At 41.8% G+C, this 21,805-nt stretch overlaps 2 protein-coding genes across 3 annotated transcripts in view; one reads left to right on the top strand and one right to left on the bottom strand.

The window, feature by feature from the left end:
* Positions 1–7,337, top strand: part of TTC39A (tetratricopeptide repeat domain 39A) — a 54,122-nt gene extending 46,785 nt beyond the window's left edge. For both annotated transcript variants that reach the window (XM_055724158.1, XM_014280872.3), the window contains exon 18: positions 1,465–7,337. In XM_055724158.1, the coding sequence (XP_055580133.1) occupies positions 1,465–1,585 (121 nt within the window). In that variant the 3' untranslated portion in view covers positions 1,586–7,337. The remainder of the gene's footprint in view (positions 1–1,464) is intronic.
* Positions 7,338–10,005: 2,668 nt separating this feature from the next.
* Positions 10,006–21,805, bottom strand: part of RNF11 (ring finger protein 11) — a 33,772-nt gene continuing 21,972 nt past the window's right edge. Inside the window, exons 2-3 of the mRNA XM_055724159.1 lie at positions 13,100–13,269; positions 10,006–12,514 (exon numbers count right to left, since the gene is read on the bottom strand). Coding sequence (XP_055580134.1) covers positions 12,343–12,514; positions 13,100–13,269 — 342 coding nt within the window. The 3' untranslated portion in view covers positions 10,006–12,342. The remainder of the gene's footprint in view (positions 12,515–13,099; positions 13,270–21,805) is intronic.

Raw genomic sequence — 21,805 nt, 5'->3', positions numbered from 1 at the left:
AGCGCAGGCGAGCACTTGGCTTGTGCATGACGCTTGATTTGCTTGACCTAAATCCACATGCTGCTGCTGGTTTGAATGTTTCGACTCTGGGAGAAAGAGTGGAATGAGATGAGAAACGGTTTTGGCTTGGTCATGCGTGGAAATATTTCTCTTTGTACAACTTTAAGGTACAAGCAAGAATATCAGCCTACTGATGAGAAATACAATATCTGCATGATAAAAATCTACTTAATCTAAAGAAAAAAAACTCCAAAGGGTTTCAGATCAGCATACAGCAGAACCCGATCACCCTTTTTACAGTCAGCCTCTTGGGTGTTGCATACCTAAAATTACAAGCTTGTGTAGGATGGGTGTGGAATTCCTTGTTCTCCCAAAGAGACTGCCACTGCCATAGTGACAGGTACCTGCTTCCATGCGTGATGGGAATTACAAATTTTGAACTGAAATGCTTTTAAGGTATACAGACTGTTTAGTACTTAATGTTACGTTTCTGTAAAGATGACAAATATCTTCTAAAAGAAAATTAGTGTGTCTAATCGGGTTTGGTATTTGGATTCTGTATCCGTCCTGCAGGAGCTGACATGTTAATTCCGATGAAATAGGATCTTCACTTCCTACGTGGTCCTAGAGGCAATTTTTTTTTTATAAATATTTTAGGTTTTCCGTGAAAATACAGATTCTTTTAATGTTTCTGTAACTCGTTTAGAGTTCTGTAAGTTCTTTAGAGCATGACATAGCCACTGGAAACTCTAGGCAGATGACACTGCTGAGCCAGCCAGGAGATGTTTGGGGAGGAAGCCCTGTCAGCCTTCCCCAGGCTGGTGAACTGCTTCTTGGAAGCTGGTGCAGTCTCATGTCTAGCCCCTTTCTCTTTCCAAGTTTCTAGGGCAGCAGATTGTCTGGCCTTATTTTCTACACAGAGTACACATCGTTGCCAGCCATAGGATGCAGATGGGGTATTTCCCTCTTCTGGGTCAGGAAAGGCTGCCCTCTTTCCCTCCCTGCCCCCCTTATCCGCTTCCTTGGAATCCATCTGCTGAATTAAGATAGGCTCATCTTATTGAAATATTTTTTTTAAAAAAATCCTTAAAATTTTTGTATTCAAATTTGTCAGTTATACTTTGAGAACAGGGAAAAATAGTCCAATTTCTGAATGTAAACTAAGTAGATTTACAGATATTTAATATGGACTCAATATTTTGTGAGTGGGCCAGATTCAATTTCTTATTAAGCTATATTTTTCTGGTAATTGCCAGACAGTGAACTACAAATAAAGAACAAAGAGCTGCATTGTTTGGCTAGGAACACATGCCTTGTATTTTAGAGTAGGCAACAAAGGAGCTTGTGAAGAAAGGCTTTTTTGCTGTCTACAGTTGTTTTGCTTATAACAGTAATATAAAGATAACTCGAAAATGTTTTAAATATATATATATATTCATCAGAGTGGATCTGCTTTTGTTTTAGACAAAACTACAAGAATTACTCCATGGAAACAAGAACACATTTCAGAATTCAAGCTGCCCTGCACCAAGCCAAATCCGCCCCAGAAAATGGAATGCACTCCGGAGCCTCAGCAGTGTCGTAACTTTTTCTCCTTTGATGTCCTGTTTGTTGCAAACTTTGGTGCAGAAAATTACTGACACTTTAGAATTATTTTTCCTTCTCTTTCAAGTCAGTGAGAAACCAAATAATTTAAAATTTTAAAGGTGATGCATAAAACATTAATCTAGTGTAATAACATGGCAAAAACCCTCTCAAACCAACCATAACTCTGAAAAATACTGGTTTTTCCAACCGTGGCTTTTTGAATACTTACATCTGTGTAATTCATTTTTCAATCGTGTGCTTTTCTCTTGCATTCGCAACATTTACTAAGCAAGCTGCAACATAAAGGGGAATGACTGGCAAAACCCAAACAACGAAACTTTAAAGATTCATGGATTTAATCTCAGTTACCTCTAAATGTTTGTTTGAATTCATACTGATAGCAGTTGAGAAGGAAGCATCGCTTTTTCCAAGTACGTACTTAGTCAAAATGGTGTAAGAAAATCTCGGTGCACAAGAAACACAGCAGGGAGGAGCTCTGAATCCTGGGCATTTCAAGTTGTGCATGGAAAGCTTCTCTTTACTAGCTTTTACCAGCCACATTTTTGCTTCTATAAGAAACTTGCTGGTGAAAAAAATGGTCTCCCTTGTGCAAGTATCTTGACTTTAATTTGGTTTTCATGTCAAGTCTGCTGCTCGTAGCAGCTGAATGATTTAGTGAGGATTTGGGGCAGGGGGAAGGTGCTGACAGTATAAAACTGCATCACTGCTTCTTTGACAAGTTTTAAAACAGGAGGTCCTTAGGAAACAGTTTTTTCATCAGAACAAACCTGATCTGAAGTTTATGTCGAATCTAAAGCACAAGTCCTTGAAGGTCACTTAAGAAACAGCAATATTTTATTGGCCGCACAGCAGTACAGGAGTTACTGTGACAGTCAATTCCTTCTTCAAATGATTGGTCAAATGTTTGCCTGACTTGAGATGTCCATGTTTAAAGAGATCGATGTTTCCTGTGTTAAGAAGCTGGGGTTGGAGTAGGCTCCCTTGGCACAGCGCTCTGCTTTTTACGAAGGAGAGCCCTTTATCTTTTTGCTCTTTATTGATCTTTGGGGGGAATTTCTGTGTCAGGGACTTTGAGGATAGAGCAATGAGCTAAGTCTGCTTTCCAGTGCTGCCTGCCATAGAATTGCTGCTTTTCTGCAAAACCGGTGAAGTCAGACATAACGTGTACTTGACTCGTATTTACCATTCTCTGTGTTAGCTCCATGTTTATACGTTTATATGCCTGTGGGTTTTGGGGGCATACTTCTACCTCCCTTTTGCAAGAGCTTCTTCCCCATGACCCATTCTGGTATGTGGAGATGGGAGGTCTTCTGACAGCCCTTCTTCTCCAACGGAGATGCTTGTCAAGAAGATTCATATCTATGTACCTCACAGTGAATATTCTTTCTAAAGCGATTGTTCCCAGCTGAAGAGAAAATAGACAGTTTATAGCTCTGCTATTACCTCCTTTAAGGAAATGACATTGTTTTATATTTGCGAATTAACATGCAAGGAGACAGAACCACCTGTTCCTCAACATGGAGAACTTACATTATCTTAAAAATAGACATCCTTTATAAAAGTCTGCCCAAGTTAAAATCATAGATGAAGAATGCATTTTTTTAAAGTGACTTTCTCAGATAAATTTCTCAACTCAGATAAAATTCAGTATAAACAGTTACGCTATTTACATACTGCACATCAAAACCTAAGTGTAAAAATTCAGTCATTCTTTGTATAGAATAAAAAAGATTCTTGTTCTATTTCATGCATATAACGCCTCTTCTTCCAGTTCTGTCCTTTTCAAATATTTTGGCAGTCTTAGCATCTTTGAAGCAAGCAATGCCATGAAAATTAGCATAAATTATACTTTGCAGAAAGTGAACAATCCTTCTGACTGTAGATTCATCTCTCAAGGCCTCACTCACTGAAACTTTCAGTGAAATTTCACCCACAACTGAGCTTCGCCTGATGTTAGATACATTGCACAAAGGGCGTACTGTGCAATATGCAGTCAGCTTCTCTGATTCCTTGCAGCAATGAAAACACTAAGATTTTCATAGTGATCTTTGGTCGAGCACCGACACCAGTCACAGCGTGGACCTCATCTTCAGGTGAGGACTCTGTCGTTAGCCACGATCAAGCAGTCTGTGCTTTCACTCTGACTTTTTAGCTCCCAACCAGTAAGGAATATTCACCTTCCTGATGCAACAAAGATGTATGGACTGTAATATTCTGAACTCACTAAAGGAAAGTAGCACCTTGCTTGCTAAAGGGTGAATGGAAGGTCTGGTACGTCGTCACTGTATACATTTTTCAATGTGTTACATTTTGAATTGCCCACTGTTACTCTTCGTTCATCAGCATACTTCATTTTGATGCTCTTCTGTGGCAGGGATCAAAAGCTCAGCAGTGTCAGTCCGGGCTGGAAGGTCTGTGCTGGGATTGTTTTTCCATTGCTTCCCCTGAAGCTGCTGCATTCTGCCTGAAGCTGCTCTCCAGATTGGTAAATGGCTTCATTAGTCCCGAGTCCCAAGTACAATGAATTAGGGGAAGCACAACGGATGCGAGGTTTCAAACAGCTTCAGTGTCGGGTATCTTCCACCTACCAGCAAACAGCAGATACTCCAATGGAATCACAAATCAAGGGGTTTCAGCATGGCCTAAGATTCAGGAAACGTAAGGACTGCTTCCCATGGATATAGCCAGCACCTCATTTGCAGGAGCACTTCCTTCTGCTTTCAAACACCGAACTGTCAGACTACTGCTAAAGAAACCCACTCTTCCTACTAGGCATTAGCCCACAGTTGCTGGTACGAACTCTTCTCAGTCCTCGGCCAAAGGCAGGTGACTAACTCATACAGCAGAAAACAGTTTTCTGCACTTGGTAGGACCTTTATGGTAAAACTTACAAACTGTATTTCTTTTTCTGTGTATTTTTTTTAGTAACACTGCTAAGTGGCTTCCTGCCAGTAGTTGAGGATAGAAATTCATACTCTGTTTCCTGGATGTCTGCAGCAACTGCCGTGGTGCCCCCTGTGATACTGCTAAGTCACCTCAGAGTGGTAGGGGCCAGGAAAGGAAAGGCAGTAAAATGAGCATCGCTTTTATCATTAGATGTGATATGTGGATCTCATTAAACTGAAGGAGGATATGGGCTGAAAAGTCAGCAGCTTATACTGAGGTCTAACGAGAGGTAACTGCATCAACACCCAGCTCCTAGGAATACCACCAAGCAAGGTAACTTGCTGGATGAAGAACAGGGGCTGAAGCTGAATCCGGTCACAGGATTTCTTGATGATCAGAAGATTATTTTGATGAAGTGACAAACATGATACAACTACTATTATTTGGAAACACCTGCTTACGATTGCTCAACTAAACCAGTAGCACAGAAGCATGTTTTCATTTATTAGTCATACACAGTTCTATTACAAGCTACAATTAACGCATTCTGCCGTGGATGGTTAGTTTGAAGACTGGCCCATTCTGACAGCGCCTAGCCTTAAGTTGTTCACGCTGCAGTGATACAGCAAACTTTGCTTAGGAAACTTTGCCTTTTATAAAACATAGCAGCATAGGACAGGATCGTATCAAACATTTTCTCCCATTTCACAGTGGTTTTGACATTAAAGTCTATATTGAGTGCCTTAGTGTTTTCAGTTGACCTGCGGCCTGGGTCCAGGATGACTAAAAGATGATGGAATGATATTTTTGACAGCTTGCATGCCTCTGGCCCAACAGAAGCATCAAGTAATGCTGCTCTGTGTGAAACAAGGCTTTCCTAGAGGTCAGTCCCAGAATGCAGAAGACACTCCTAAGAGTTTAAATACAACACCCTCAGCCTCCAGTTCCACCTGCGAGATGCATTTCTTTGCCTTCTCAAGCAAAAAAGATTAAAAAAAAACAGCAGCAAAGCAAATGTATATGGAATGACCAAAACAATGTGTTCCACACAGTTCCCTCTCTGGGAGGAAGAGGAGAAGATAAAGAGGTGAGTCATGTTGTTTACTGCTGTACAGGAAAATGGTTAATGGTTGGAAAAGTCACTGACGAACACAAAACCTGAACAGACTAGAAATGAACTTGCTGCTTTTCTCATTGTGTTCTGCAAATACCTTTTTGTGATGGATTATGTGCAAAGCATGTATTGGCAAGTATTTTAATTGAATGATATTTTTAAAAGATGCTATCTAGGTTTGCTTCAGGTATTAAAAAAGAACAAACACCAAATACTTACTTTTAAAAACATGCCCAGTCAATCCCTGTCTCTAAGATTTATGAACAGCGACAGAGCTAATAAATATCTGTATTGCACTGAGGTAAAATTCTGCATGGCATTTGCTCCAAATTCAACAATGTTTTTGTAGGACTGGGCTGCGTTCCATTATTTTCTGGGGGTTTTAAATCTCTGGACCTACTTACTTTCATTGCTGGCTAAACATAGGCAAAATGTTTATTTAGAGTTATGCATTGCATTGAATTCTACTTGCTTTATCTCTCCTTGACTATTTTATAGAAAAAACACAAAACAAAGCAGTCACAACCCCTCCCTGCACGCTCTCTTTATGGGCTGCTTCAATTCAAAAAAGAAAAGAAAAAAAAATTTAAAAAAAAAAATGTTTATCTCGTGTTAGTCAAGCACGGTACAGTTTCAGGTCTGTGGTTGAACAGCGGTGTAGCAATGTGGCGAGAAACAGAGGACAGGTAGAAGCTGCAATATTCCGGACAGTTTTCATCTCTCACTGTTCCCTTCATCCTGCAGCACCCAGGGTGTGGAGGTAAGGAACAACTTCCTTAGTGCTTGGTCGGTGATGCTGGAGCCACAGGGGCCGTGCTTGGTGCCGACAGTGCCACAGGTAGAGTTGTAGGATGAGCTGGTGTTTTGTTTGTGCACACGGTGGTTCCCGGACACGTTGGTAGAGACAGTGCAAGATGCCTGAAGGCTGCTCTGCTCCTGCTATCCAGAGACACAGAATAGGAACTTTATCTCTGCCAGTTAGCAGAGTTCAGTAAATCATTCTAGGGAGGCAAAGCAATGTTGTTTAACTCTAGAAGAGACAATGCATGGATCATATTCAACGTCACTGTCATCTGGGTGCAGCAGCCAGTACTGCTGTCATCACTGCCAAGGTTACGCAACCTCTGCCAAGCAGCTGCAAGGTTTTTTTAGAAGCAACCAGCAGGGCCAGGTATAGTTTTGGTATTTCAGTCATAGAATTGTAGAATACCAGGTTGGAAGGGACCTCAAGGATCATCTGCTCCAACTTTTCTTGGCAAAAGCACAGACTAGACAAGATGGCCCAGCACAATCTTAAAAGTGTCCAGGGCTGGGGAACCCACCGTTCCCTGGGGAGACTATTCCAATGGCTGATTGTTATTGTGAAAAACTTGCTCCGGCTTTCGTTACTGCAGCTTGTGGATACCTGCGTCCTGGGTCAGGTTTCTGTTCAGTGATGCTGGGCTTATCGCCAACACAAGTAATTCTTGGTATTTCCGAGGAACAACAGGGATCTCAGGTGTAGTGCCTTTGCTATGTGTCTATGGAAACTACGTGATCTGTCACACGCACACACAAACATACATATAAAAAAGTATATATAGATAATACATAAAAAGTCTATGTACGTATACTCACACACACCAGTAGCAGGCTCTGTAGCCAAAGCTTTTTGAAGTTATCAAACTGTTTGAACTCAGCAATTATTAAATTCAGCACTTAAAACAAAACAAAAAAAAAAAAAACAAAACACCAAGATAGATTATGTCTTTTAAAAAAAGCCTTGACAGCTTTTCAGAAGAGGGCTGAGGAAAAAGCAGGGAGATTAAGGACCTTTACTAATGGTTTGCTGTGGGAGCATAAAGGAAAGAAGAGTGTGCAGTGTATCGCCTTCTACAAGGAGAAATCCCAAAACAAAACCAGGCAGCTGAGCAAGAGCCCTTCGATGAGGTGGCCTCACCAAAAAGCAGTTTAGGCTGGAGAGTTCAGGAGCATCAGGGTTTTCACTCGGACAGCAGCAGAGCTCAGCCTCAGCGGGACGGCACCTGGGCGGGCTCAGTCCTGCTCAGCAAACACGGCTTTGGGGCGGTCATTTTTCCCCTTGGAATTTCTGCCCTGTCTGTCTCCCTCAGTCTGCTCACCCAGTATGAGCTGCTACCAGTAACGGGGCGGGAGGGTAGGGAAAAGGGGCTACAAAGGTGGAAGCCTGTCTGCCCGGGGCGAGAAGCCTGGGACATGTGCCTCCGGTGAGCAAGGGCCGGGCTGGGGGGACAGCGGCGTGCGTGTCATACGTGCAGTGAACTGGGCGCTTACTGGTGTGTGCAGAGTTACTGCTGAAACGCCTTATTTAAAATAAAGGCAAATGTTGTCATGGGGTTGGTGTTGCAAAGGCGAAGTTTATGAAGTTATTGCTACTTGTTTTCCAACTGAGAGGACAGAGGAGGGCTGGGGGCTTTTTGTAGCACGGTTGGTCCCCTCTTGCTGAGTAAGTACCTACCTTTATGCTACTAGAAACAGGTACAGGCATTTTCACAGATTATTTTTTTTTATTATAGATTCCTCTGCACCTTTTACGTAGTTAAGTGTCAGCGCAGAGTGGATACTGTAATAGATCAGTCGCTAGCAAATGTAATTATTTCTTCTGCTTAAATCAAAAAGATGCTTTCATAAATATGTTTAGACTGTTCTTTTTATCAAAAGACATTAACTTTGCATTTCATACCAAAAATTCCAGAGCCCCTAACTCATCCCAGAACAGGTTTAAATGCAAGATAATCTGCCAAGGATGGTTAGCATAAATTATATTTTTCAAAGTTGAATGCTCTATAAAAGGAAAAGTTAATCCTTGAAGCTAATTTTGATTCTGGGTATTAAGAAGGGTTCTTCCGAACAGATTTTATTCATGTTCTGTACAGGTTATCAAGGAGTAGGTATGTGTTTAATAAAAATGTGGTGCCTGTAATAAACTGCATTTTTACTCGGATAGCATCCACTTTGTTCCTAAGACCATTTTAATCTGGGGTTTAACTGACGAGGCCTTGTATGTTTGGTTTCAGCCATCTTGTTATTTATTTAACTGACAGTCTGACTCAGAAGAATTTTCATCTTTACCGCAATTGCACAAGGACAGGAAATGTCAAAGTATTGAAACTGGCAACTTGAGTAAGTTCAGGTATTTCGTAATCCTTTAGCCTAGAAATGTGCACTTCTGCCACGGCAAGGAGAGGGCTGTAAACTCCTCATTGCTTTCAGCCCTGAGAAGCTGCAAGAGGGTAGGAACTTTTAAAACCTTACGTGGTTAAAGCCCTTCTACAGCACTAGCTCCTCACAAAGAAATTCTCTGGGCTTGCTTGCTTTTTTTTTTTTTTTTGGTTTGGTTTATGTACAAATTTTATGATTCTCTCCCAGATTTACATAATGAACTGACAACAAGTAATAAGGATTATTGTCCTTAGACATGAAATGATTAAAGTGGTAATTCCAGTAGCATGCAATAATTTTTAAGCATCATAAAGGTCTTTATAAAATGGAGTATTTGTTACTTGTCCTTGCATCTCTTTTGCCTCAGATTTGTGGGAATTTTGTTTTCTTCTGTTGTAGGAGACAAAATCCATTTCCTACTATAAGCAAATATGACCTAATAATTTTGCCTGCTATGCCAGCATCTTGGATGTCAGCAAGGCCCTTGGTCCCTACCTGCGCTGTTTCTGTGGCAGCTTTTCATCTTTAAATGGGGTATCAGGTCCTTACGAGAGGCTGTGGCGGCTGGCAGTGACTAGGGGCATGTGGACTTTCACACTCAGACTCTCTTGCATTGTCACTCGAAATCGCAGAGGCTCGAGCCCGATGGTCCACTCAGCTATTTCTGGGTCCGTGCCAGGCTTGTGGTGCCAGTTAAAGTACAAACAATGTTGTTGCACTGACCGTTTTCATCACACAGTATGGTCCCTACAAAAGCAACGTTTTTGATGACTGTTGATGCACCTCTAACCTTAGTTACTGACACAGGGTGGCTGTAAGAGGTGGGTTTTTTCCCTTCAGCTTGTTTTGCAAACATTTTACTATGGGCTTGTCAACCCTGAAACATACAGCCCTGGCATAAGAAGGGCTATGGCTGGACAGGTCCAGACGAATGACAGCCAGCCCTTTCCACTCACTGAGCTGCAGCAGCCTCTGGTTTAGGAAACAGCTGTGCTGTAAATGGACTATCTATCTAATATGTCTGAAACGTAAGTAATTTATTACACCTCTGAGACAGGAGGCAAATACTATCTTCATCTTACAGGTGGTGGAATGAAGACACAGATCTGGTTTCACAACTGTAGCTGTAATTCAGGTTACACATTACTTTGCGTTAATTTCAGATCCGTTACTTTTTTGAATTAGAAATCATCCAGAACAGCATTGCACCTAAAAACTTGAAAAAAACATTTGATTTATTTGTCGTATTTACACGGTTGTCTTTAGGCTAAAATTTGAACTTTCTGGAATGTTTTTGTGTAATCAGCTCTAGTTTTAGCCCTTCACACCTTTTTGCTATTTAACAAGTATTTTAATAAAAGTCACTCTTTCCCTTAGCACGGTAAGTATCTCAGTGCTCAAAGTTCAGCTATACAAAGTGCCTAGAAAAGCATTCAGGTCAGTAATCTGTCACTTCAGATTTCTTTCAAATATTTCTTAATCAAGTCCTGTAATAAATAAAGACTAAAACCAACATGACAACGCTGTTTTTTCAAATTGTTCATTTGCCAGTTTTAACAAGATAAGGAAAATAAGTGGATACTTAATGTGGACATTGTTTTACCAAAAAAAAAAAAAAAGAGAGAGAGACCAAACCCGCCAAATCAAACAGACAAAAAGCAGGACATAAAGGAACACACATGGAATGATGAAAAGGAACAGTGATACTGCACAACTTCAGGTCTCTCTTCCCAGATTTTGATCCATGTAATTAGGTATGTATGACTTCAGCAAAACATTGTGTCCGGATAAAGGTGCAGCAATTAGAGTGAACCTAGACCTGTAGACTGCTTTGAATTCCTTCTGACTGCTACTTAGAGGAGTTCTGTAAGAGAGCAGGTTGCTGTCAGCTGCAAGAATAATAAATAAATCATGTTGATTCTACATTTTGCTTCAAAAATTATCCATATCATGCACACTTCTACATTGTAAATACACAAAGTCTTCAAAGTACTTGCGTCTTTAAACACAACTTCAAGTACTCAAACTATACGTGAAAAACAATCAGAAACATTCCCTGATTTGTTGTGGTTAACTTGAGATTGCATCTCATTTTGCAAGACCAGGATTTCTGAATGTATCAGCATTGCGCTGAATGTATAAAAGTCACAGGAAGGTATGTTAAGAAGAGGGGAGGGGGAAAAAAAAAAGAAAGAAAAAAAGAAAAAAAACTATGCTAAGTGGATAAAAGGTCTTTACAGCTATGATCTTTGCTAAACCATCTCTGAACAAGCACATACTGTTGGCTATAGAAATTTGCTAATTGTGTCATTCTTGCTATAGCAGTCCTGTTTCCCCCCTCAACTGCTAGTATGACACTCTGTGTTTATATAAACTTTGCATTTACATGCAGAACAAAATATATTTTTCTTATATCTGATTTCACATCTGTTTGGTGGACTGATGTGCCAGCCAGCAGGGCTTAACAGATACATTTAATACAGGAGACTGAGATACAGTATGTTTATTCTTAACTTCTGATAACCTAAGAACTACAAGAACGAGAGATGCAGTATCCATTTGCTGTGATCCAAGACAACCATTTTTAGGGAGAAAAAAGTAGAATAAGTGATCAACGCTAACGCTACATTAGTTCCAAATAATTATTTTTTTTCAGTCATGCTGCCTTAACTATTTATTGTCCCTCTGGCCCACTTTTAACCCTGATCAAGTTAAAGGTGACATTATTAAAGCTTAAAGGCTGTTGATTCCTCAAAACCGAAGCAAGTTATAAAAACCATGAAACCATCATTTCAGTGTAGGACTCATTTCATATCTTCATATTCCTCATCACTTGTAGAAAAGGGATAATGCATCTCAGTTTGCTTACAAGCTAGGAGATCACTGAAGTCTGCATATTCCTAACTGCAAACAAAATATAGCACTTTTAACAGGTTATAAATAAACTGGTTTTCAAGCATAGAGCCAGCCCAACAATAACAATACACTATTAAAAAGACCTAAGGCAATGAATTCCATCTCCAATGGAAAGGAAAAAGAAAAAAAAAGAAAAGAAAAGAAAAAGAACTGTGCAAACAAGCTTAAAACTATTTCTTTGTGCCAGTGTTATAAAATGTAGATTTCAATAAAGCCTTGACCCAAATGCCAGGACTTGTGAAAAGAATCAGAACAAAACTGGTTACTTTATTTAGGAAAAAAATACTCTTATCTTGCTGCTAATAAAATTGGATACACGCAGTTTAAACATTTACAGTTGCTGTAACACTTTACACAATTCCTATATATGGGTGTAAGAACAAACATTAAAAGACAATGGTGGGTCAAGGCTTTACATTAAAAATAACAACCTACTTCTCTATAGTCCCTAAAATACTATGTTTTTTCCAATATTTGCAGCCGTTCAGGAATAATTTTTTATTTATTTATTTATTAGGAAATGTATACTTTGTGCATGATCTTAATTCCTAATTCCTGGCTCTTTGGGCTGAATGACAAAAGGATCAAACCCATTAAAGTGGATGGTCTCCTTGAAGGTTCAGTGGAGAAACCCTGGCTCAGTTAGTCTCATACGATGAAAGCAGTGCTGCATCCACTGGCTCCATGCAGGATGGACAGGTAAAGGATCTCATCAACCAGTCATCTATACAGTCCAGGTGGTAAATGTGCATGCACGGCAGAAATCGGATAGGGTCCCCATAAACAAAGTCCATCATACAAATGACACATCTGAGGGGGGGAAAAAAAAAAAATCATAAAAATATTTAAGCTGCTGTTACCACACTGGAAATGAGAATAGTGTAATACCTACTCCTAGGTATGTTTCAGTCAAAACAAAGTTTTAGTACTTGTAGATACTGTGAGGGGTTCCTAGCTCTGTCCGTGCTGGCTCCACCAAGCACTAGCGGGTTTTGGTGTTTCCTCTGTAGTAATGTGCCCGTGGTTGCACCGTTAGTGAAGGCAGTTAGCCTTGTGTAGGCACGGCAGGGGCAGCTCAGGGTGCACACAGTTAGAAATGAGAAAAGGGAGACATAAAGGGGAGGAAGCAACATGGAATTATTTCCCCGTGAAGAGAGGATGAAGAAGAAAAAGCCTATAAAGGGCATGAATTACATGGGTCAAGAAAGTAAGTTTCACCTGTAACAGGAAAACCAGCATGGATAAAAAAAAATTATTTTTTTTCTTTTACCAGAAAGCTACATTAAATTACAGTCCTTGAAAAGAAGGCAGAAACAGGAGGACAAGATCAGGTTTCCCAGGGCACTATCACAAACCAGTGCAACAGCCACATTAGTTAAGAGTTCTGTAACTTACTCTCTGATCTTCTTCTCGGAGCCGTCTCTTCCAGGATCATAGACTCCTTTAGGTAGGTGCTGAATAAGGCCTATCCTCTGCGCTATTCTGATTTGTTCCTCTTCTGTCAGCTGTGTTGCTAGCCGAGTCTGGCTAGGAGTCGGGTGATAAACAGGAACAGGGACCTGCTCCTAAAATTAAAATATTTCAGTTAAAAAAAACCCCACAGGCTTTCCCAGAATTTCGTAGCACAGCACAAGCAATGTATTTTAACTTTTCCTCTCAGTCCTATAAATGTTTCTCCCACTCCTACTTTGCAGTTTTGGGGCTATAATTATATTGAGCCTGGGATAAAGAACTGAAGCCAGTATCTTAAGCAAGGAGCTGTTTGTGGCTGTTTTCTGCAAAAGTTTTTTATCTCCAGGAATCATTCACACATTAAATACATGTACAACAAACTTCACATAGCAGCTGGTGAACTGCTAAGATGCTGAACTGAACAATATAATGGCTGAGGGAGAGCCCCAAGTACTTGCAACAAAAAGCAGATTCTGTGATTTTTTTACACTTTAGGAAGAATTCTTTGCGAAGATGAGGACAGTACCTAATTCTTAAGCGGAAAGTTTTATTGGTTCTGTAATAACTAAAATTCATGTGAACTGTTCTGAGCCACATAAAACTCCAATCCAGAACTGTAGATTCCATTTTTTTTTTTTAAACACACAAAAGTCACCTGGACAATAAAAAGAATAGCTGAGTAAGTACTCCAAGTTTTGTATTTGTTCATATATATTAACATGATTTTACAAGTTGTCCCAAGCTGGACTTCAGCTGCTGTATGTTTGAAGCACATTTCCCAAACGAAAATAGGCAACGTGTAGGTATCACGCGGTCCTTCCTCTGCCTCATTCTCAGAAACTTCTTCTAAATATTAACAAACTTTAGATCTGATATTTTCACTAACATTTATATTAACATGGTGCTTGTCTTACTTGCTTTTAAAGCATTCTTTTGGACATAAACACCAGTTTTGAACAGGAGAGACTATTAGGACAGCGCTGGCCGGGAGCCATACATCTACTGTTAACAGGGAGACTATTTCTTGCACGAGGCCTGTTTTTTAACGATACTTCTTAAACAGGAGGGGAAAAAAAAAAATCAGCTTATAGATGTGTTCTGAAAATAAGCCCAGTCCGTCAGAGGCACAACAGCATCGATTCATCTGTTTGAAAAATGCAAAAGCTGATGTTTCAGAGGGCACTGCTGCAGAACAAGCAGAGTGCAGCAGCGGGTGCAGCTGCACCGTTGGAAGCGCTGATGCAGCACGCAGTGCCTCCGACAAAGTTCCCACCGCCAAACTCCTGCTCACCCGTCACGGATACGGGGCAGCCGCGGGCTTTCACTGGCTGTGACAGAGCCACCACCTCCTGAAACACACTTGTCCTTACAGAGCGTGGAGCCCTGCGGGCATCTCCAAGTACTTCCAGCAGCAGGAACACAGCTGCGCTCCCCTCCCATTCCCTCTTCACCTTCTGGTCTGCTCCAGCAATGGTCTAGTGCAGCGTTCAACAGACACCAACACCTGGCAAAGTCCAGATACGGGGTCTAATGCACGTAATGCTGCACTTGTAAAACCTGATAAAGCGGTTCTTCTTTCACTGCTAGGAACCACAGCAAGTGGAAAGACAGCCAGGACTCCTGGAAGGCCAGGAAGAAGCAGCCCGAGGAGCATGCAGCCTCTTGCTGGCCAGTGCCGGGGGTGCCCAGCAGCAGGAGTCCTTGCTAATTAAAAATACAAGTGCCTGGCAATTCTGCTTTTAATACAGCGCCTACCACTTGCAATTCAGCTGTGAGCTAAAATTCACAGCGATATTAATTCAGCTGTATTAGGATTTTCCCCTCTGATTTCCCAGCAGAACTCAAGAGGATTACGAGAAGGTTCAAAAGACAAAATGCCAGTGGGTTCTGTAAGTTTGATCCGTTTCCTGACTCCTCTAAACTGGATTTCACAGTATCACATATTTCTTCTACATCAGTTGCCTTTTAACCATTTAAATTATCTAAAGTATTCTCTAATCATCATTCGGGTAGGGAAAAGCACCAGCTGAAGCCAGGGATGACCTGTCAGATAGAACCTTTGGTGCCAGCAAAATAAAGCAGTTTTTCCCCTCCCAAACGCAGCAGGCCCCCTGCACTGAACACACCAGCTCAAGGCAGAGCCTGGTCCTGGTTTTATGTTTCAAGAACTTAACACCACAAAATACCAGTAACTTTTTTTGGGGGGTTTGCAAGGCTTTGCTATACTACTTTGGACAGATTATTAAATAAACAGTAGAGGACATTACTGTTAGCTCCTTGATCTGTTACAATGGCATACAGAATGCCCGGTATTTGGAGAGAGATGCACCCTCCTTCCCATCCTACAAAAAAGAGGAGCAGTATAACTAACCGCGGCACAGGCTGGGGCTAATGGGGGCAGAAGGAGGGGAGGCTACTGTATTTAATGCAGCTCCCCTTGGCAAAACCATGACTGCAAGCAATAACACAGAAATACAAGGAAAGGCAAAAACAGGAGGAGGAAAGCAAATCCAAGAAACTCTCAAAATGTCTGAAAGTAGCAGTGACAAATGGTGAATGCCTACAGCTGAGGAACGGCAAATTGCTCATCTCGGCAGAAATTACACAGCAAAAGGAAGCTCCAGTTAAGTACGAATCTGTTACAAGTTAAAACTATCACATTTGGACAACTCTGAAACAAGAAATCAGTCACGCTATCCAACCGACGACTGCTTCGGTTAAGTTTTGGACAGTACACATCAACACAATTTTTAAGCCTGCAATGGGTGAAACAAGAACAAAACCTCATCCCCTTGCTCTGCTCTTGTGCAGGCGCTTGCTGCAAGCAGCCACCGAGGGACTACCTACCACTTCTGCATTACTGCAGCGCCCCTCTCCCATGGGTGTCACCTTCCCTGTGGAGAACTGAAGGAGAGGGGCCTGACGGACCCCCTGGGGCCCCTTCCCATGCCAAATATACAAATGCTTCCCTGACTGCCAGTGCCGTATGGGAACACTGCTCCTTTTGGCGTCCTGTCTCAGGTTCCCTCCCTGCAGAGCCACCACCCTGCGCTACATGTCTGACATAACCAATTAAGGCAGAAATTTATAGTTGCCAGCTGTGGGCTTCTACAATTTCATGTAGTAGACAAGAATCTCATCAGACGAGTAACAGCGAAGAGAGCACCATTTTCACCCAGACACTTTCATGTTTGTGAATATAAAGAACTGGGGTTGGTGTGGCCGCCAAGCTGTTGCAAAAAATGCATAGATTGTACTACTGTAAATAAAAAAAAGAGTGACCGTTCAACACCCACGATCCAGTGCACTTCTGCAACAGGCTGGCTGGTGGCACGTTCATCTTGCCTCTTGGTTGCTATTAAAAGCCTGCCCAAATGGAGCTAGCAGTCCGCTGGATACAAACATACCAGTAACATGGAAGAACACGGCCGCACACATTGCAGAGAGTCAAATTATAGGGTACACAGACACTTTCAAACCAGTCCTCTCCCCTCTCAAAGAGAAAAGATATGTTTATACCTGTATGAATCTAAAAATATTTTATTAAACTATTTATTCATGAGAATATGAGAGACCGGATTTTTCTCACTTGGTTTGTTGAGGTGACATGCGGTGTTCCCAGAGGGGTCAAAGTAAGAGACGGAGCAGACCGCAGGAGGTGCTCCAGCTAGACCCTGACTACCACCCATCGGCTGAGCTGGGCTCCTCCAGCCCCCAGCAGCCCCACTGACACACACCCAGGGCCGGCCCCACGCGCAGACATCACCACGCCGGCAGCTGCGTCCTCTGCTTTCTCCACTACCAAATCTCTGAAGCATTTTTGGAAGGGAAGCTCATCCAGCAATAATGCCAACCTGCCCGTAAGGACAGAGCACAGCCCTGCCTGTGCAGGTTTATCACCCCTTTGAAAATCTTGCACGGATTAGAATGGCTACTTCTTTCTATCAACCTATGCTGAGGAAAGGTCCCGCTCACTCCAGCATGGATATTCAAGAGTAACAATGTGAGGATTCAACACTTCAGTCAACTCAAATTTGTAGTTAGAGGCTCCCTGACACGTATCTATATAAAACAAGACTGCGTTACCCAAGTAATCGTTATTTTACTCCAAAGACAAGCATGAGTGTATTGTTCTGGTATCTCACTTTTCCCATCTCTACCAGGGAAAATGTTTTTGCAGACAAAATTATGAAATACTGAACTTCTAGCCAAAGTCAGTGTTATTTACCATTTGATAAAGACGTCAGGCGTTTCACACTAAGATGAAATTTCATGTTAACTCTACTCCTCCATGCAAAAAGCCTAAAAAATGCCAAAACAAATAATCAAACCCACATATTAGGGTCAGGCAATGAAGTAAAAGTCACTTTCTGGCACTGAATTTGCTTTAATCATTATTTTCCCCCCATATGAATTTAGCAATGATGAAACATATCAGCTGGCAGCAGCCCTGGAGATACACAGCTTTTTTCTTGTTCACAAACTAGGTGGTGTCAGCACAAGCTTCCCTGGCTTTCTGTGCGCAGAAATCATTCCTTCCTAATGTTTATTCAGCCCTTTACATGACAGCATTAGTTTAGATTCAAGGGCTGCAACAGGGTTTATGTCTCCATCTCACCGTGGCTCCTCCTCCTTTGGGGGGGGTTGGGGATCATAGAGGGCATCTGGAGATCTGCATTTTTAGCTTTAATGAAAATAAACATTTTCACACATGGCTTAAAAGGCCCAGACACTGTGTTTTTGCATGCAGATTCCCAAGCACGCTTTGGGTTCTTGCCTAGAAAAAGGAGGTTTCATAAAGTATGATTTTTAGTTTGAAGTTTTCTCATCAGTCAGATTTACCTTGGTTACTTATGCCGCTGTAAATCCGCTTTGCTCTTGTTTTACAGCATTTTCATCTTGTTTTTGCAACTGCAATGAATTTGTAATACTCTGAAAACAGGTCAGCGGTAGATCAGAAACTCTTAATCCCTGGATAAAGATTATTTTAAGATCCCTCTACGCCATATATAGGCAGTATGTTATCAGGGCTTTTGTTTGTTGTTTTTAATAATTGCACCAACATGCACAAATTATCTTTTCAGGAAGGTCAAAGGTGAGATGATTAATTCATAACATCTAACAGTTCCAGAGGTTAAAGCTTCACTGCTGTCCCTGAGATCCTGTCTACAGCTACCTGCTTTGCTCAGTTTCCATCTCTGAATTTTCTTCCTCATCTAATCCAATGCTCTCGGTGTCTCACCCTGGGATGTTTATTTGCATTTTAACACCAGATCAACAGCCTATCTGTTAATTCAGTCCAACAAAGGAGACAAACATCTTCCTAGCTGTGTTCACCCCTAAGTCTTTTTCACATTTGTTTAAATACCAGTAGGTATAGCGCCTACACGCCTCGTGGTTGCTAATTAATTAATGCAAATATAACAGTTCAATTTTAATCTCCCCAGCTGTTCCCACAGCTCTTTTTTGAAATCCCTTCGATATGCAAATGTCTGTCTTGAAATGCTGTCTGAAAGCGGCTGCACTGGTTCACATACAGCTGCATCGGTGCCACATACGCTTTAGTGCTCACCAGCCCTCGGACGCTTGGCCTGGAAGCAGCCTGGCCTTTCTGCAGCTCTAACAGCCTTGTAGCAGCATCGCTGCCTATTACACCACTCACCATCGCTACACAAATCTTTCAGCCTTGCTGCTTCCCAGTTTTTCCACCTCTAAGGTGAGATGCTTAGCAGGAAGCCTAAATACAACTTCGGTTTATAGATGTAAAGTCAGGAGGTGAGGGGGGGGGGGGAAGCGCCTTTTGGTGGTTTGGGGTTTGTTTGTGGGGTTTTTTCCCCAAAATCCCCACTGAATTTTAGGAATTTTTCTCTTCTTGCTACTTTATTGCTCAAAGAACTCACTGGGATGATGGTCAAGGGGCCTTTTCTGTGAACACCATTCTGATCCAGATGAAAAGATTCAAGCTCCGTCTATATGTGAATACACATTCTGAAATAATATCCTCCCCCAAGACACATTAATGTAAAACCACTCGCCATTATAATGTGCATTATACAGCAACTACAGCTTACTTTAATAATCCTTAGAACATTACGAGCAGCCTGCCAACTATAAAAACCACTTTCTGCCATACAGAACAGTTCATTTATTAAGCTGAATATCAGTTGCTATAAAACATTATGTAATGAAACTGTTACCCAATCTTTTTATATTCCCGCTTCCAGGTAGCCAGTCAGTAGAAGTAACTGCGACAGCTGAACACTTAGAGACCTAAGAGTTCTTTTGAAAGAAAAATCCCCTCCTCTTGCCTCTCCCATTTTGGGGGGGGACACCTGGGACAGACAACCAGACCAAACACGCGTGCGTGCACAAGAGCAGCCGTTCTGGTACAAGCTGGGATCTAATGCATGGGTTTGCCTAGCAGACCCCATTCACTGAACAGCAATATAGTCAGAAAAGACATTAAACATTAAACTAATGCCCTATCAAGCAAAACTGTAACTGATCCTTTACCAAATTTTTAAGCGTGCCAAAGACCGAATCCCTTTCTGTGATAAGTCTGGAGTTGCAAGCAATTCTCTCCCAACAAATAATAATACATTTCCAAACAGACTCATTGCACTGCTCCGCTAATACACGCCCATCTTTAGCATAGGGTTCCAAGGCCTTGCGTTTCTCAGGATTCCCACATTCCTCATTAAGGAGACTAATCACAGAATTTAAATTTTGAATGTATATTTGATTCATCTGGAACTTTTAAGGCCAATAAATATATACTTCATTTTTAAGATTTCTCAGGGGATGGTTCTGCTACCACACTGCTTGCTGGGGAGAACCAACTTCAACTGTTTGTGACCATTTTAGCAAAACCCCTTTACTTTTACTTTCCTTTGTTCGATATATTCCTTGATAAGCTTGACAGCAAACCCAAAAACCATATAAAATTTCACGTCCATTTTTCCTTTAAAATTTTATTAGTATCACAATTATCATTTAAATATTTAATAGAAAATTTTCATGCTGAAATAAATGCATGCACAAGCACCGTACTGGTCCATAGCCAGGACAGCAATACTCCAAAACCCAGTAAGGCCCCCCTGTACCTGGGCCACGTTCAGGTTTGTACATGCTTCCCACCGAGGTGCTCTTAAGGGAGGATTAGTAAGAATTCTGGCACTGTAGGAATCGGGCATTGTAGATACGGTCAGTCACTAGTACAAGAACAGACTAAGGAAACAAGTCTGCAACAGAGGAGAGGAACCTGCGGGATCCGCACGGCGTTTCTCCAGCTGCTAACACCAATTAAGAAGCAATGCCCCGTCTGAGTCATACGCCATTTCAGGGGGAGGTGTTTTTTGGTGAAAGCCACGGTGGGGCTGCAGTGATGGCACAACCTCATTTAAGCTATTAGTAAAACTGTAAAATTGTCCTTCGCATTTTTCACAGTTATCCCACTGAAATGACTGAGAAATAAATTTACCTGAACAGTTGGAAAAGATAAGCAACCACGAAAGAAAGCAATTCCTGGCTGCCGACTCTTAAAATGTCACCTGTCCGCCGAGCTCAGCTTTGCTACCAAAAATTGAGCTGAGGCAGAGAGAGGAGGTACGAGCTAGATGCATCCTGCCTGCTGCTTTCCTAGACGGTGACAAGGGCTATTAGAGAAGGGGACTTGGTTTTCAAGCTCCTTACCTGTGCTGTCACACAAACCTAAAGAGGCTACCTACTGCCAAGGGAAAGAGCTGACGGTGCCCTTTGCAGCTTGGCTGGTGCAAACCCACCTCCCCTGGCAGCTGGAGATCACTGGCCGCTCCACAGTCACCTGCTCGGAAATGCCATTAACCATCACTGCAAACCTGAATACACAAAACTAGCAAGAAGGAGTTGTAGGGGAAAAAGCAGTAATTAAAAAGCAGTAATTAGTCCCTGGAAGCACAATCTCCTGACACAACAAGGCAGTTTTTACATTTCCAGACTGCACAGGGATACGGCCCTTGAATCAGAGAAGCCTGCTAAGTACGGTTCGGTTCCACTAACCAAATTCATGTTCGCCAGCTTCATGTTGGTTTTAACTGTCTTTGTTCCTTTCTGCAGTGATACCATCACACATCAGCGTGCGAATTTCTTCAGAGAAGTGGGTAACACATACACCAACACATCCCAGACCATCAAACTGCTCACCAGAGAACTGACTCCATCTCTCCAGACAGCCCCACTCACAGCATTGGGCTACAACTTGAGAGATAACAAAATCCTCTTAGTGCAGCTCCTAGCATGTTTATTTTCATAGGGGTTTTATATATACATATATGGAAGGACAAGATCCATACGCAATTTACAAAAATTCAAGCTTTTCTGTCAAGTTGCTGCAGTGAGCAAAGCCAGGAAAGAACAGCTGCGCCCAAACACTGAGTTAAGAACACTCACGGCACAAAATGCAGCCTCCCAAGACTTGTACACCCCGAGAACTACAAGGCCAAGCAGCTGGGTAAGGAGAAAATCCAGCTGAAGGGGCCAGCAGCCATTTCTGCAGCTGGTAGTAGAAGAGCAGCAAACGTATGCGGATCACCCTACCCCACCAGCAAACCACAACATCTGCGTTTCTGGTACACGTTCTCTCCTACTCGTGCCAAGTGGTTATCTCTGCAG

Source organism: Falco cherrug, chromosome 12 (genome assembly GCF_023634085.1).
Source record: "Falco cherrug isolate bFalChe1 chromosome 12, bFalChe1.pri, whole genome shotgun sequence".
Classification (NCBI taxonomy): Eukaryota; Metazoa; Chordata; class Aves; order Falconiformes; family Falconidae; genus Falco; species Falco cherrug.
This window is presented reverse-complemented; position numbering and strand designations above follow the sequence as displayed.